General features: G+C 43.4%; 1 protein-coding gene across 3 annotated transcripts; it reads left to right on the top strand.

Moving 5' to 3' along the window:
* The first annotated feature begins 1,753 nt into the window (after positions 1-1,753).
* On the top strand, positions 1,754-10,331 carry LOC107372487 (gastrula zinc finger protein XlCGF57.1). 3 transcript variants are annotated; one of them, XM_054735181.2, is made up of 3 exons: positions 1,754-2,029; positions 6,320-6,404; positions 8,419-10,331. In XM_054735181.2, exons 2-3 carry the CDS (start codon positions 6,395-6,397, stop codon positions 9,597-9,599), a joined length of 1,191 nt encoding a protein of 396 aa, XP_054591156.2. In that variant the 5' UTR covers positions 1,754-2,029; positions 6,320-6,394; the 3' UTR covers positions 9,600-10,331. The 3 variants fall into 3 exon arrangements, with proteins under 3 accessions (XP_054591156.2, XP_054591154.2, XP_054591155.2); XM_054735179.2 differs by having other exon boundaries at positions 1,754-2,128; XM_054735180.2 differs by having other exon boundaries at positions 1,754-2,320.
* The last annotated feature ends 1,542 nt before the right edge of the window (positions 10,332-11,873 follow it).

The raw sequence follows: 11,873 nt of genomic DNA, 5'->3' as shown, positions 1-11,873 counted from the left end.
ATTAAATTGTAGCTTGATGACTCATGCCATTGCTGTAGTTTATTAACTTACAGCTTGATGACTCGTGTCATTATTGTAGTTTATTACCTTACAGCTTGATGACTCATGTCATTGCTGTAGTTTATTAACTCACAGCTTGATGACTCGTGTCATAGCCGTAGTTTATTAACTCACAGCTTGATGACTCGTGTCATTGCTGTAGTTTATTAACTCACAGCTTGATGACTCGTCTCATTGCTGTAGTTTATTACTGTACAGCTTGATGACTCATGTCATTGCTGTAGTTTATTAACTTACAGCTTGATGACTCGTGTCATTGCTGTAGTTTATTAACTCAGTTTGATGACTCGTGTCATTGCTGTAGTTTATTAACAAACAGCTTGATGACTCGTGTCATTGCTGTAGTTTATTAACGTACAGCTTGATGACTCGTGTCACTGCTGTAGTTTATTAAATTATAGCTTGATGACTCATGTCAGTGCTGTAGTTTATTAACTTACAGCCTCATGACTCGTGTCATTGATGTAGTTTATTAAAATATAGCTTGATGACTCGTGTCATTGCTGTAGTTCATTAACTTACAGCTTGATGACTCGTGTCATTGCTGTAGTTTATTAAATTATAGTTTGATGACTTGTGTCATTGCTGTAGTTTATTAACTTACAGCTTGATGACTCGTGTCATTGTTGTAGTTTATTAAATTATAGCTTGATGACTTGTGTCATTGCTGTAGTTTATTAAATTATAACTTGATGACTTGTGTCATTGCTGTAGTTCATTAACTTACAGCTTGATGACTCATGTAATTGCTGTAGTTTATTAAATTATAGCTTGATGACTTGTGTCATTGCTGTAGTTTATTAACTTACAGCTTGATGACTCGTGTCATTGTTGTAGTTTATTAAATTATAGCTTAATGACTCGTGTCATTGCTGTAGTTTATTAAATTATAACTTGATGACTCGTTTCATTGCTGTAGTTTATTCAATTATAACTTGATGACTCGTGTCATTGCTGTAGTTTATTGACTTACAGCTTGATGACTTGTGTCATTTCTGTAGTTTATTAACTCACAGCTTGACGACTCGTGTCATTGCTGTAGTTTATTAACTCACAGCTTGGTGACTTGTGTCATTGCTGTAGTTTATTAAATTATAGCTTGATGACTAGTGTCATTGCTGTAGTTTATTAAATTATAACTTGATGACTCGTGTCATTGCTGTAGTTTATTAACTTACAGCTTGATGACTCGTGTCATTGCTGTAGTTTATTAAATTATAGCTTGATGAATCGTGTCATTGCTGTAGTTTATTAAATTATAGCTTGATGACTCGTGTCATTGCTGTAGTTTATTAACTTACAGCTTGATGACTCGTGTCATTGCTGTAGTTTATTAACTCACAGCTTGGTGACTTGTGTCATTGCTGTAGTTTATTAACGTACAGCTTGATGACTCATGTCATTGCTGTAGTTTATTAACTCACAGCTTGATGACTTGTGTCATTGCTGTAGTTTATTAAATTATAGCTTGATGACTCGTGTCATTGCTGTAGTTTATTAAATTATAGCTTGATGACTCGTATCATTGCTGTAGTTTATTAACTTACAGCTTGATGACTCGTGTCATTGCTGTAGTTTATTAACTTACAGCTTGATGACTCGTGTCATTGCTGTAGTTTATTAACTTACAGCTTGATGACTCGTGTCATTGCTGTAGTTTATGAACTTACAGCTTGATGACTCGTGTCATTGCTGTAGTTTATTAACTTACAACTTGATGACTCGTGTCATTGCTGTATTTATTAACTTAACCTTTCCTTCCTTTAGCGTTAATGACAAGTCAGCTCTGGTCATGTTATATCACAAATCAGAAATCTTATAGTAGCAACTTGCTCTTTCTGGTGAGGCACGAGCCGGTAGATGGCAGTAATGCACCTGAGCTGTTTACCAACCGTCATAGAAGAAGGAGACCACAGCACTGCGCATGCGCTACTCTGGTTCTCCACGGAGCTGCTGGAGGAACGTTCTGGTAGGTGTCTGGGTGGATTTAGGTGTGTGTTAGTGTTTCTACAGGCGGTGTGAGAGAACCAACAGCAGCTTTAAGTGTTGGACTGAGGCTGGGACTCAGGTAGGACTCCTCTAGACTCTGTTTACCGCTCTTAGTCGTGCTCACTAGTGATGCTGGACACCAGAGACACCTCCAGTCCGCGGTGGGTTCGGGTCATCCATTGTCTGCAGCCGGACAGGGGCGCATCTACCTGCTTTCGGAGGGGTGTGCAGCACACAGCCCGCTTCCCAGAGCCCCATCTTTATGAAGTGTGTAGGTATTTAACCCACCCTAGATGTGCACCAGCACCACAGAGCAGACATGACAAATAAGTGCTGTAGGGGTCCGGGGGCAAGTATTTATACACGCTCTTGGTACCAGAACCAGAAGGTTCTTAGGGCTTTACTGCGGTGCACGAAACAATAAATGATAATAAATACTAAGAAATAAACAGAATGAAATTCTGATAATAATATACGAGGCTGAAGTTAGCTTCCGATTCAGGAAACGGCTAAAGGGCCAGTACACCCAATTTTTCTCTACTCTGACCATCTTCAATCTGCTCTAGCTCAAAAACTACAACAGCCACACTGTTCAGCCCTGTTCTAGATTATTCTACTATAACAGCAGATCACATAAAACACAGTGTGGGGTTTGTGACACCTTTCCCTGATTTGTGAAACTCCAACACAGATAGTATTTTCTCGGTGACATGTAGCACAGTTACACAACAGCCACAACTATGCAACAGTTACGTTGATGTTTGCGTGTCTTAATTAAAAACAAGCATAAATGTTCAGCCTCAAACTTTTTTACTCTCCACATTCCAGAGAACTTCAGATAATTGAACGTCTCTCCATTTCTGTTTTCAGTTTAATGAGAAGTTTCGCTTTTTTGCTGCAAGAAAATAATTTTTCAGGTATTCTATATTTCTCCATTCTCAAAGACATACAACAAATCTGTTCTTGCAGATATCTTTCAGTGACTCAGACTGGCTGTGTCTCAATTCAGGGTCCGCATCCTTCGAAGGACCCGGTCTACTCGGCCGATGTGGGCTGGGTCCTCCGTCGGCCGGGTAGACCGGATGTTAACGGCTGTGAATTTGGACAGGCCTAGCCTTCATGAATTCCCGCCTCTCCCTCGGCGAACGTTCCGTCGCCTAGCAACCGTGGAACCGCTGAGCAGAAGAGCGGCCGAACATACGAGCCGAGACCGCAATACAAGCACTTTTACTGTAACATTTCTAACTAAAATAACGTTCATGTATCACAAAAAGTCCTTAACCTAACAGTTTAGGTTTATACTGACATTTATTTGCGCAATCCTCTCCGACAGCTCCCGCTTCACTGTCCGCCATTGTTTTTAAGTTTTTCTGCCGGCCGGCCTGCAAGGCATCTTGGGAAATGCTACCTATTGAAGGATACACCGGACCCATCCTTCATTCAGGCGAAAAGAAGGCCGGATTCGTCGACCGCATTTGAAGGAGTCTTCGAATCGGGACTGGCCTAGTCGTGGCGCTGTGACGTAACCGGCCGACGAATCCGGCCGACGTAGGATGCAGACCCTGAATATAGACACAGCCAGATTGTCTTACCTCTCATCCATCTCACCATGCTCATTCTTTTCCTCTGCCTCAGCCCTGGTTTCAGAAAGGTGACACTCCGCGCTTTTCAGAGGTGTACGATACATTACGGTAATATGACGGAGTTCCTGTCTGAGAGCCGGCCCGGGAGAAAAAGACGACGCCGTTAGAACAATGGAGGAGCGGAGGAACTGTTGTGGAGGCGTATTTTCAAGATAGTCGGACTATCCGTGCTCGTTGTCGTGCTACTATGGGGCATGCGCAGACCGATTTTTTAAGGCTTTGTTGAAGTTTCACAAATCAGGGAAAGGAGTCACAAATCCCACACTGTGTTTTATTTGATCTGCTGTTATAGTAGAATAATCTAGAACAGGGCTGAACAGTGTGGCTGTTGTAGTTTTTGAGCTAGAGCAGATTGAAGATGGTCAGAGTAGAGAAAAATTGGGTGTACTGGCCCTTTAGCCGTTTCCTGAATCAGAAGCTGGAATCTGAAGCTAACTTCAGCCTCGATAATAATATAGAGAAACAGTCATTTTAAGCAGCTACTTTATACAAGTCAGTGTAGGTTCTGGTCAGAGCGGGTCAGTTCAGGTAACACCGGGTCATGTGACTGGAACCAAGCAGCTAGAGTGGGCGGGTCTACGATTGTTGTTCATGAGTCCGACAGCAGAGGGGAAGAAGCGGTTCCTGTGGTGAGAGGTTCTGGTCCGACTGTACCTGAGCCTCCTGCCAGATGCATCCATGCTGCTCAGCACCAGGCCTGCACTGATATCACTAGGTAGCCTGACCTGCCAGACTCGTCCTCTGGTCTACACAGAGAACTAGTCTGGTTCCTCACAGGCACAGAAGCACATGTGGGGCGGGACTAGTCAGCTCGAAAATAACCAATCAGAAAACGGCGGAAATGCCGACTGTACCGCGTGAAGCTGTAGTTTTTAGCTGTAGTCAAAGATGGCGTCTGGCGAAGACGCAAACATCTCCTTCTTGTGGTTTAGGCACTGACGTGTTTCTCTGTTATTCATCAGTAAATGGTAAATGGTCTGTATTTGATATAGCGCCTTCTAGAGTCCTGGAACCCCCCAAGGCGCTTTACAACACAATCAGTCATTCACCCATTCACACACACATTCACACACTGGTGGGGATGAGCTACGATGTAGCCACAGCTGCCCTGGGGTGCACTGACAGAGGCGAGGCTGCCGAGCACTGGCGCCACTGGTCCCTCCGACCACCACAAGCAGGCAACGTGGGTTAAATGTCTTGCCCAAGGACACAACGACAGCGACAGACTGAGCGGGGCTCGAACCTGCAACCTTCCGATTACGGGGCGAGCACTTTACTCCTGTGCCACCGTCGCCCCATACACGTGAAAAGAGAGTTACAGTAGTCTAAGCGTGAGGAGATGAAGGTGTGGAGAACTGTCTCAAGTTCAGAACGGGACAGAATGGGACTCAGCTTAGCAACGTTCCTGAGATGGAAGAAGGAAGAGCCAACAAGAGAACTGACATGAGAATCCAGGGTGAGAGCTGGGTCAAAGGTCACGCCAAGATTCGTGACAGAAGGTTTGGTGTGAGAAGCAAGCTGACCAAGAAAGTCTCTGACTTTGGAAACCAGCTTGTCTGGGGCACAGATGAGGATCTCAGTCTTATCTTCATCCAGCTGAAGAAAGCTCCCACCATCCAGGTTTTGATGGAGTCTAAGCAGGTGTTTAACAGCTGCAGCTTCGACATCTCATGGGGCTTAAAGGAGATGTACAGTTGGATGTCATCTGCATAAAGATGGTAGGAGATTCCTTTGAAGGAGCTCAGGATGTGCTGAAGAGGAAGCAGATAGAGGAGGAAGAGTAGAGGCCCCAGCACAGAACCTTGTGGGACACCATGGGTAAGGGAGGTGGTGGAGGACCTAAACTTGGAGACGGACACAGAAAAGGAGCGCTTAGAGAGATAAGAGGAGCGCATGAAGAGGTGGAGGAGAATGAGACAAATTTGTCTGTTAAAAGGCTCTTATATACAAAAAACGCAGTATAAATACAGAACAGCGCGACGCCCTCTGCTGTCCTGATGGGGAATTGCTTTGCAACACTCCCCAGGAGACGGAGAAGTTTGAGAGCAAAACATCTCCGTCTGTGCGTGTCTCTCCCTGTTGGAGCTGATGGAGAAGCATGAATTAGGCTTAAGGGAGGAGCAGGCGCTGTTTGGGTCAGCCTTTCCACCCCCTACGCTCTGAGTTTGCGCTCATGCCCCCAGGGCATCGTTTTATGTATCCTTTAAGCCTGCCGCACACGAGAGCAATCGGCTGAGCTAACGGTCATTCGAGGCTGATTGCTCTCGTGTGCGGCAGGCTTTAGGAAAACAAATTGCTGCTCGAACTCTTTAGTCCCTTCGGTTATTAAACTGTTACATCTGGAAGGAGGTGTCTAAGGAACATGGACCCAGGGTGGTGGATATTCAGCACTAGAGCCTCTACGTCTGTTGTAATGCTGCTAGTCATACACATGATTGACTGTTTGTACAATGTTGTTTTCGTGGTATGCTACAAACGAAAAGTTTCCTGAATCTGAATCATTTTAACATCGCAGGCTGTTAGAAGCTCCTCTTTGGCTGATCAGAACCAAAGCGTTGGATCTTTAATCTCCTGCGTTGTTCTGAAGCAGCATCTTAATCAGCTCTCCTGCTTTGTTTCTATTGCAGCTGTTAGCTAAACACGGCTAAAGAAAACCTGCTACCACTTCAGGATCATCCATCAGCTGGGACTGCTTCATCAGCATGGACACAGGTACTGGGGTGTGTGTGTGTGTGTGTGTGTGTGTGTGTGTGTGCGTGCGTGCGTGCGTGCGTGCGTGCGTGCGTGTGTGTGTGTGTGTGTGTGTGCGTGCGTGCGTGCGTGTGATGGAGAGATCTCTTAGTTTCTTCAGCATAAAGGGCTAAACCCTGCTGCCATCTAGTGGTCGGAGTTAGAAATTCACCAGACAGAAGAGATCTAGTAAATGCGAGTGTGTATGTAGGGAGACCAGATCCCAACCTGCCAGATGTGGGACAACGACAAGTTCAGATGTAATAAGAAAAAACAAACAAACGTACATTCTGCCTTTTAGCCCTGACATCACTGTTACATATACATACTAATATATTCTTATTCTTATCATATATTTCTTGTATATATTTGATGTGAATTCAACATAAAGAAGCAAACAGCAAAAGCTTTTCTGTTCCACAGTTCCTGTCAAGTTACCACAACATGACTCTGTAGTGGCTCTGATCATTTTAATAACATAGATAGGCCCACAGTAATAAACACATGCAGGTTTAAGCAGCTTTTCAGTTTTCATTCAATGTTTTCCACAACAGAATCACACTGAAAGTACCACTAATGTGTTTTTAAATCTATTCATGTTTGTTTTTAATTCATTTTCCACTAAAATCAGCATCTCATTGAAAAAATATCCATTCTTCTTTGCTATTTATTTTCATAATTCAGAAACAAAACATTTTTTAAACATAACAACACGTCTCTTCTAGATTTTAGGTGAGAGAATCAACATCAGAGTCTAATCTGTAAAAAATTCAGATCTAATCTAATAATCCAGTTTCTTAGAGTTACTTTTTGCCTCAAATTTCTGAGAATAAGTGATGAAAGCTTCCCTTTACTCTCATTTTTTCTTCTCTGTGCTGTAAAGGGCTCAGCGTGTAGTATCTGACACCGCAGCACCGTGTCTGTGTTAGAGCCTCCATTGTGTTCATCATGGACCTGTCTAATTACTGGAAAACCTGCTTTTGACCTCTTCATATCAGACTCCGCGCCGAGACACGTGTAGCTTCCGGAAATGGTCTGTTTTTCCATCTACAGGTCGACCTCTTCAGTATCGGGTCACATGGAGACATAAGTCTTAACTGGGGCTTTAATCTGCAGTAAAGATGCTGTTGCTTGTCCAAAGTCCCTCCAATCTCCCTCTTATCTACGACTGCTTTGCTTCACAGAACAGGACGGATGAAGTTTCATAATTAAATAATTTAATGTTGAAGTTGAGTAAATAACCTTATGGTTGAATGAGCAATAACGGCTGAAGGATAACAATAATGTTTAGATTAATCTGTGCTTAAATTACTGAAGTTGAAATGAATATTATCATGTTATGATCAGTAAAGTTAGATTTAACTCACACTCAGACACGTGACGATGACAAGGTTAGACTAATATCCTGACACGTTGCTTTCTGTTCCACCAATCAGAACTCCTGTACCTGAGCAAGGCGTGTTTTCTGAGGGTTGTTGGTAAATCCCTTTTTACACGTCGAATTCTGATGTGTTAGTAAATCAAAATATGACGATCATTAAAACAGAGCTCACTTCACCGTGAGTCAGTTGTAGAGAAAGCTTCGGACCGGCCATCCAGAGCAAACCCTCTTTAACCCAGACCACCTTTGTACAATCTGTCAAAAACCTGCTGCACGCTACAGCTGATACCGCAAACGGTTCCTTCAGAATAAAGCTGAACCACCTTCGACTCCTTAAGAGTCCTTCTATAGATGCAAATAACTACCTGTTGTGACCTGGAGACATCCCGAGACCGGTCGAGTGGCACTGCGGTTGCTTCTACGGACTCGGGTACCTTTGGGGTCTACGGACTTCCTGTCTACAACACTATTAGATACTCATTTATACAGTTTATCAGCCAAAAGAATAGTTGGTTTGGATGTTGCTTGCTCTTTAAAGCAATAATATTACTGTTACATGTGTGAATAGAAAGTTACAGCATTCAGTAATTCACTGTTTTTCTGTTTTTCCTACAGGTGTTAAAATAATGGCGCTGGTTAAAGAAGAAGCTCATGAAGAACAGAGTGCTGGTGAGGACCAGCAGGAACCAGAACACCTTCACATAAAGGAGGAACAGGACGACTTCTGGACCAGTCTGGAGAGAGAGCAGCTACATTTGAAGGAGACTGATGCTGCCAGATTTCTATTCACTGCTGGTTCTATAAAGAGTGAGGATGATGAAGAAAAACCTCTCATCTCACAGCTTCATCAGCAGCAAACAGAAGACCGAGAAGTTCCAGCGAGCAGCTCAGCTGACCATGTGACAGCAGAAATGACAAGTCATTTAGCAACAAGGTCTTCAGGCTGTTGTGTTAGTAAGGAATGTGTTATAGTGAAGCAACATGCATACTCATGTAGGGAAGTCCAGAAAAAGACTAAAACGTTTAGTTGTGATCACTGTGGAAAAGAATTTATGGTTAAATCAAGTTTAAACAGTCACATGAGAATCCACACAGGACAGAAGCCTTTTGCCTGTGAGCTGTGTGGACAAAGATTTACCCGAAAGACACATTTAAAAGATCACATGAGAATCCACACAGGACAGAAGCCTTTTGCCTGTGAGCTGTGTGGACAAAAATTTAGTCATAAGACACATTTAAAAGATCACATGAGAATCCACACAGGACAGAAGCCTTTTGCCTGTGAGCTCTGTGGACAAAGATTTAACCGACGAACAAATTTAAGCAGACACATAAGAATCCACACAGGACATAAGCCTTTTGCCTGTGAGCTATGTGGACAAAAATTTAACCAACGAACAACTTTAAACAGTCACATGAGAATCCACACAAGACAGAAGCCTTTTGCCTGTGAGCTGTGTGGAAAAGGATTTAACCGAAAGACAGTTTTAAACAGACACGCAAGAATCCACACAGGACAGAAGCCTTTTGCCTGTGAGCTGTGTGGACAAAGATTTTGTTATAAGGCAAGTTTAAACAGTCATATGAGTGTCCACACAGGACAGAAGCCTTTTGCCTGTGAGCTGTGTGGAAAAGGCTTTAACCGAAAGACCGATTTAAACAGACACACGAGAGTCCACACAGGACAGAAGCCTTTTATATGTGAGCTCTGTGGACAAGGATTTAGTCAAAAGAGAAGTTTAAACAATCACACGAGTGTCCACCCTGGACAGAAGCCTTTTGGTTGTGTAACTTGATGTAAGTGGTTACTTTTAATAAATGATCAATACGATGTGATATTCCATATAAATATGAAATATCAATATTATTGATCTTTTGAAATTTCATCTAAAATGAAACCAGGTCATTTTGGTAGTTCGGGGAAATCACACCTTCGTAATATTTTGAGACCGAGCGAAGAATAGTTTCTAAAAACCACCTTAATACAACATTTATACTACTGTGTGGATGGTGGCACAGGAGTTAAGTGCTCGCCCCGTAATCGAATGGTTGCAGGTTCGAGCCCCCGCTTAATCTGTCGCTGTCGTTGTGTCCTTGGGCAAGACACTTCACTCACCTTGCCTGCTGCTGGTGGTCGGAGGGACCGGTGGCGCCAGTGCTCGGCAGCCTCGCCTCTGTCAGTGCGCCCCAGAGCAGCTGTGGCTACATCGTAGCTCATCCCCGCCAGCGTGTGAATGTGTGTGTGAATGGGTGAATGACTGTGTTGTAAAGCGCCTTGGGGGGTTCCAGGACTCTAGAAGGCGCTATATCAAATACAGGCCATTTACCATTTACTAATGATGACACGGAACAAACGATGATAAATTATGGTTGAAAGAAGATAACTGGGACAATGAGTGAAATGATGGAATGTGTACTTAGATGTTATGTAGCAAAACCAAGTGTCTTAGAAAATTGTGATGTCTGGGTTGTAAAATACGTCTGAATGTATGGTTTAACAATCTCTATTAAAAACACCATCCCACGCCAGTTGTGCAGAATCTACGAGTCCTTGTGGTGAAGGCTGCCGGTGATCCAGCGGTCGGAGAAGTTGATACAAACTGCCAGTAGAGTTGACTTCTGTGGTATTTGGAGCACATAGTTTCACCCCCAAAACCAAACCGCTGTTCTGAGATACCTTCCAGGTGAGTGCTGGAAGCTGGTGTAACAATTTTGCAACTGCACAATAATTTCAGACTTCCTCATCTGATGTGGAGAGACCAGCTTGTCTGAGCGTAGCCTTTAGGAGGCGGATCTCAAGTCTGGCTTTGGTTGTTCCTCTGAAGGTGTCAGCAGGACTTTTCCGAATCAGCTCCATGTGCTGTACTTTAGCTGAAGACTTTCGAGGTGTTGACTCTGGGAGTCCTTCAAGTTCTGCATATGCTGGGTGTAACTGCAGGCCTCTGTGGGTTCGGTTCCACTAGTAGCAGAAGGTGTACTACTGTATACCTTGTTGAACATCAGATCAAATAGGTTTGATTAGACTGAAACTTTTTATTGTCCTATGCACGGTTAGATAAATGTTTCCCTGTACATCAACAAGCCAATTTTTAATAGCTAGCTGATGATTTTTGTCGTAGAGAAACAGTTCTCTGTCATGAACCGGGAGAGTTACCATGTGATGTTCCAGCCCCCGCCCAGTCGAAGTTGAAAGCCACTGTCACTGCAACTTTGCACAACTGTAATACGATTCATTTTTCAGTTTAGCAACGCTTCAACAGGTATAACAGTACATGATGATCCCCTGTGCTACGTTACGTGCATTTGCTACACAAAACTCACACATCAACACAGATTGTTGACAAAGCTACTGCAGTCTACGATCAACCATCATTGGTGTGAAGATGATTGCATGAATACGGCGGACATAGCCGGAATAAATTAATAAAAATATACAAAACGTTCCCAGATTTCTGGTACGGCCGAACTCTTCAACAAGAGTCTCATTGTTCCCGAATGTTTTCTTGATTTAATCGTCCTCTTTGAAGTGTGCACTGCACAAACAGAATGTTTTGAGTCATTCCAGCCGAGTATCCATGGCGTAGCCGATTGCCAAAAGTGATGCTAGAGAAGCGGCCTTCACAGGGAAAGTGTGGAACCTAAAAGGTGATCCTGTAACATCCTTATTGTTACAACCGGGAAACTGCAAGTACGCACCATGGCTCTATATATTTAAGAACAACTCCTTTTAAGTGACTTTGGAAGTTGTTGTTTCACTCATACAGACAGGATTATAGCAGCCAGATGACGCCGTTTTGTCCCTGCGCCGAGTGGCGCATGATAGGAATGATAAAAAGTAGTCCCGTTTTAATGTGAAGTTGTCAATTTACCTGGCTGTGTTTCTGAGATGTACATTAGTCATGCTTTCAGAGGCAAATCCTTTTGTGACGCTAAACGGCGGAGATGCAGTACCCCCGAAACTAGCCAGAAGTTGTTTCCTGAATCCCTTCCCCCTGAAAATCTCTGAGCAGGGGTGTGTGTGAAATGGGTCATTGTTTACAGAGCACTGGGTGGGATAAGGAACGCATACA

Source organism: Nothobranchius furzeri, chromosome 2 (assembly GCF_043380555.1).
Source record: "Nothobranchius furzeri strain GRZ-AD chromosome 2, NfurGRZ-RIMD1, whole genome shotgun sequence".
NCBI lineage: Eukaryota > Metazoa > Chordata > Actinopteri > Cyprinodontiformes > Nothobranchiidae > Nothobranchius > Nothobranchius furzeri.
This window is presented reverse-complemented; position numbering and strand designations above follow the sequence as displayed.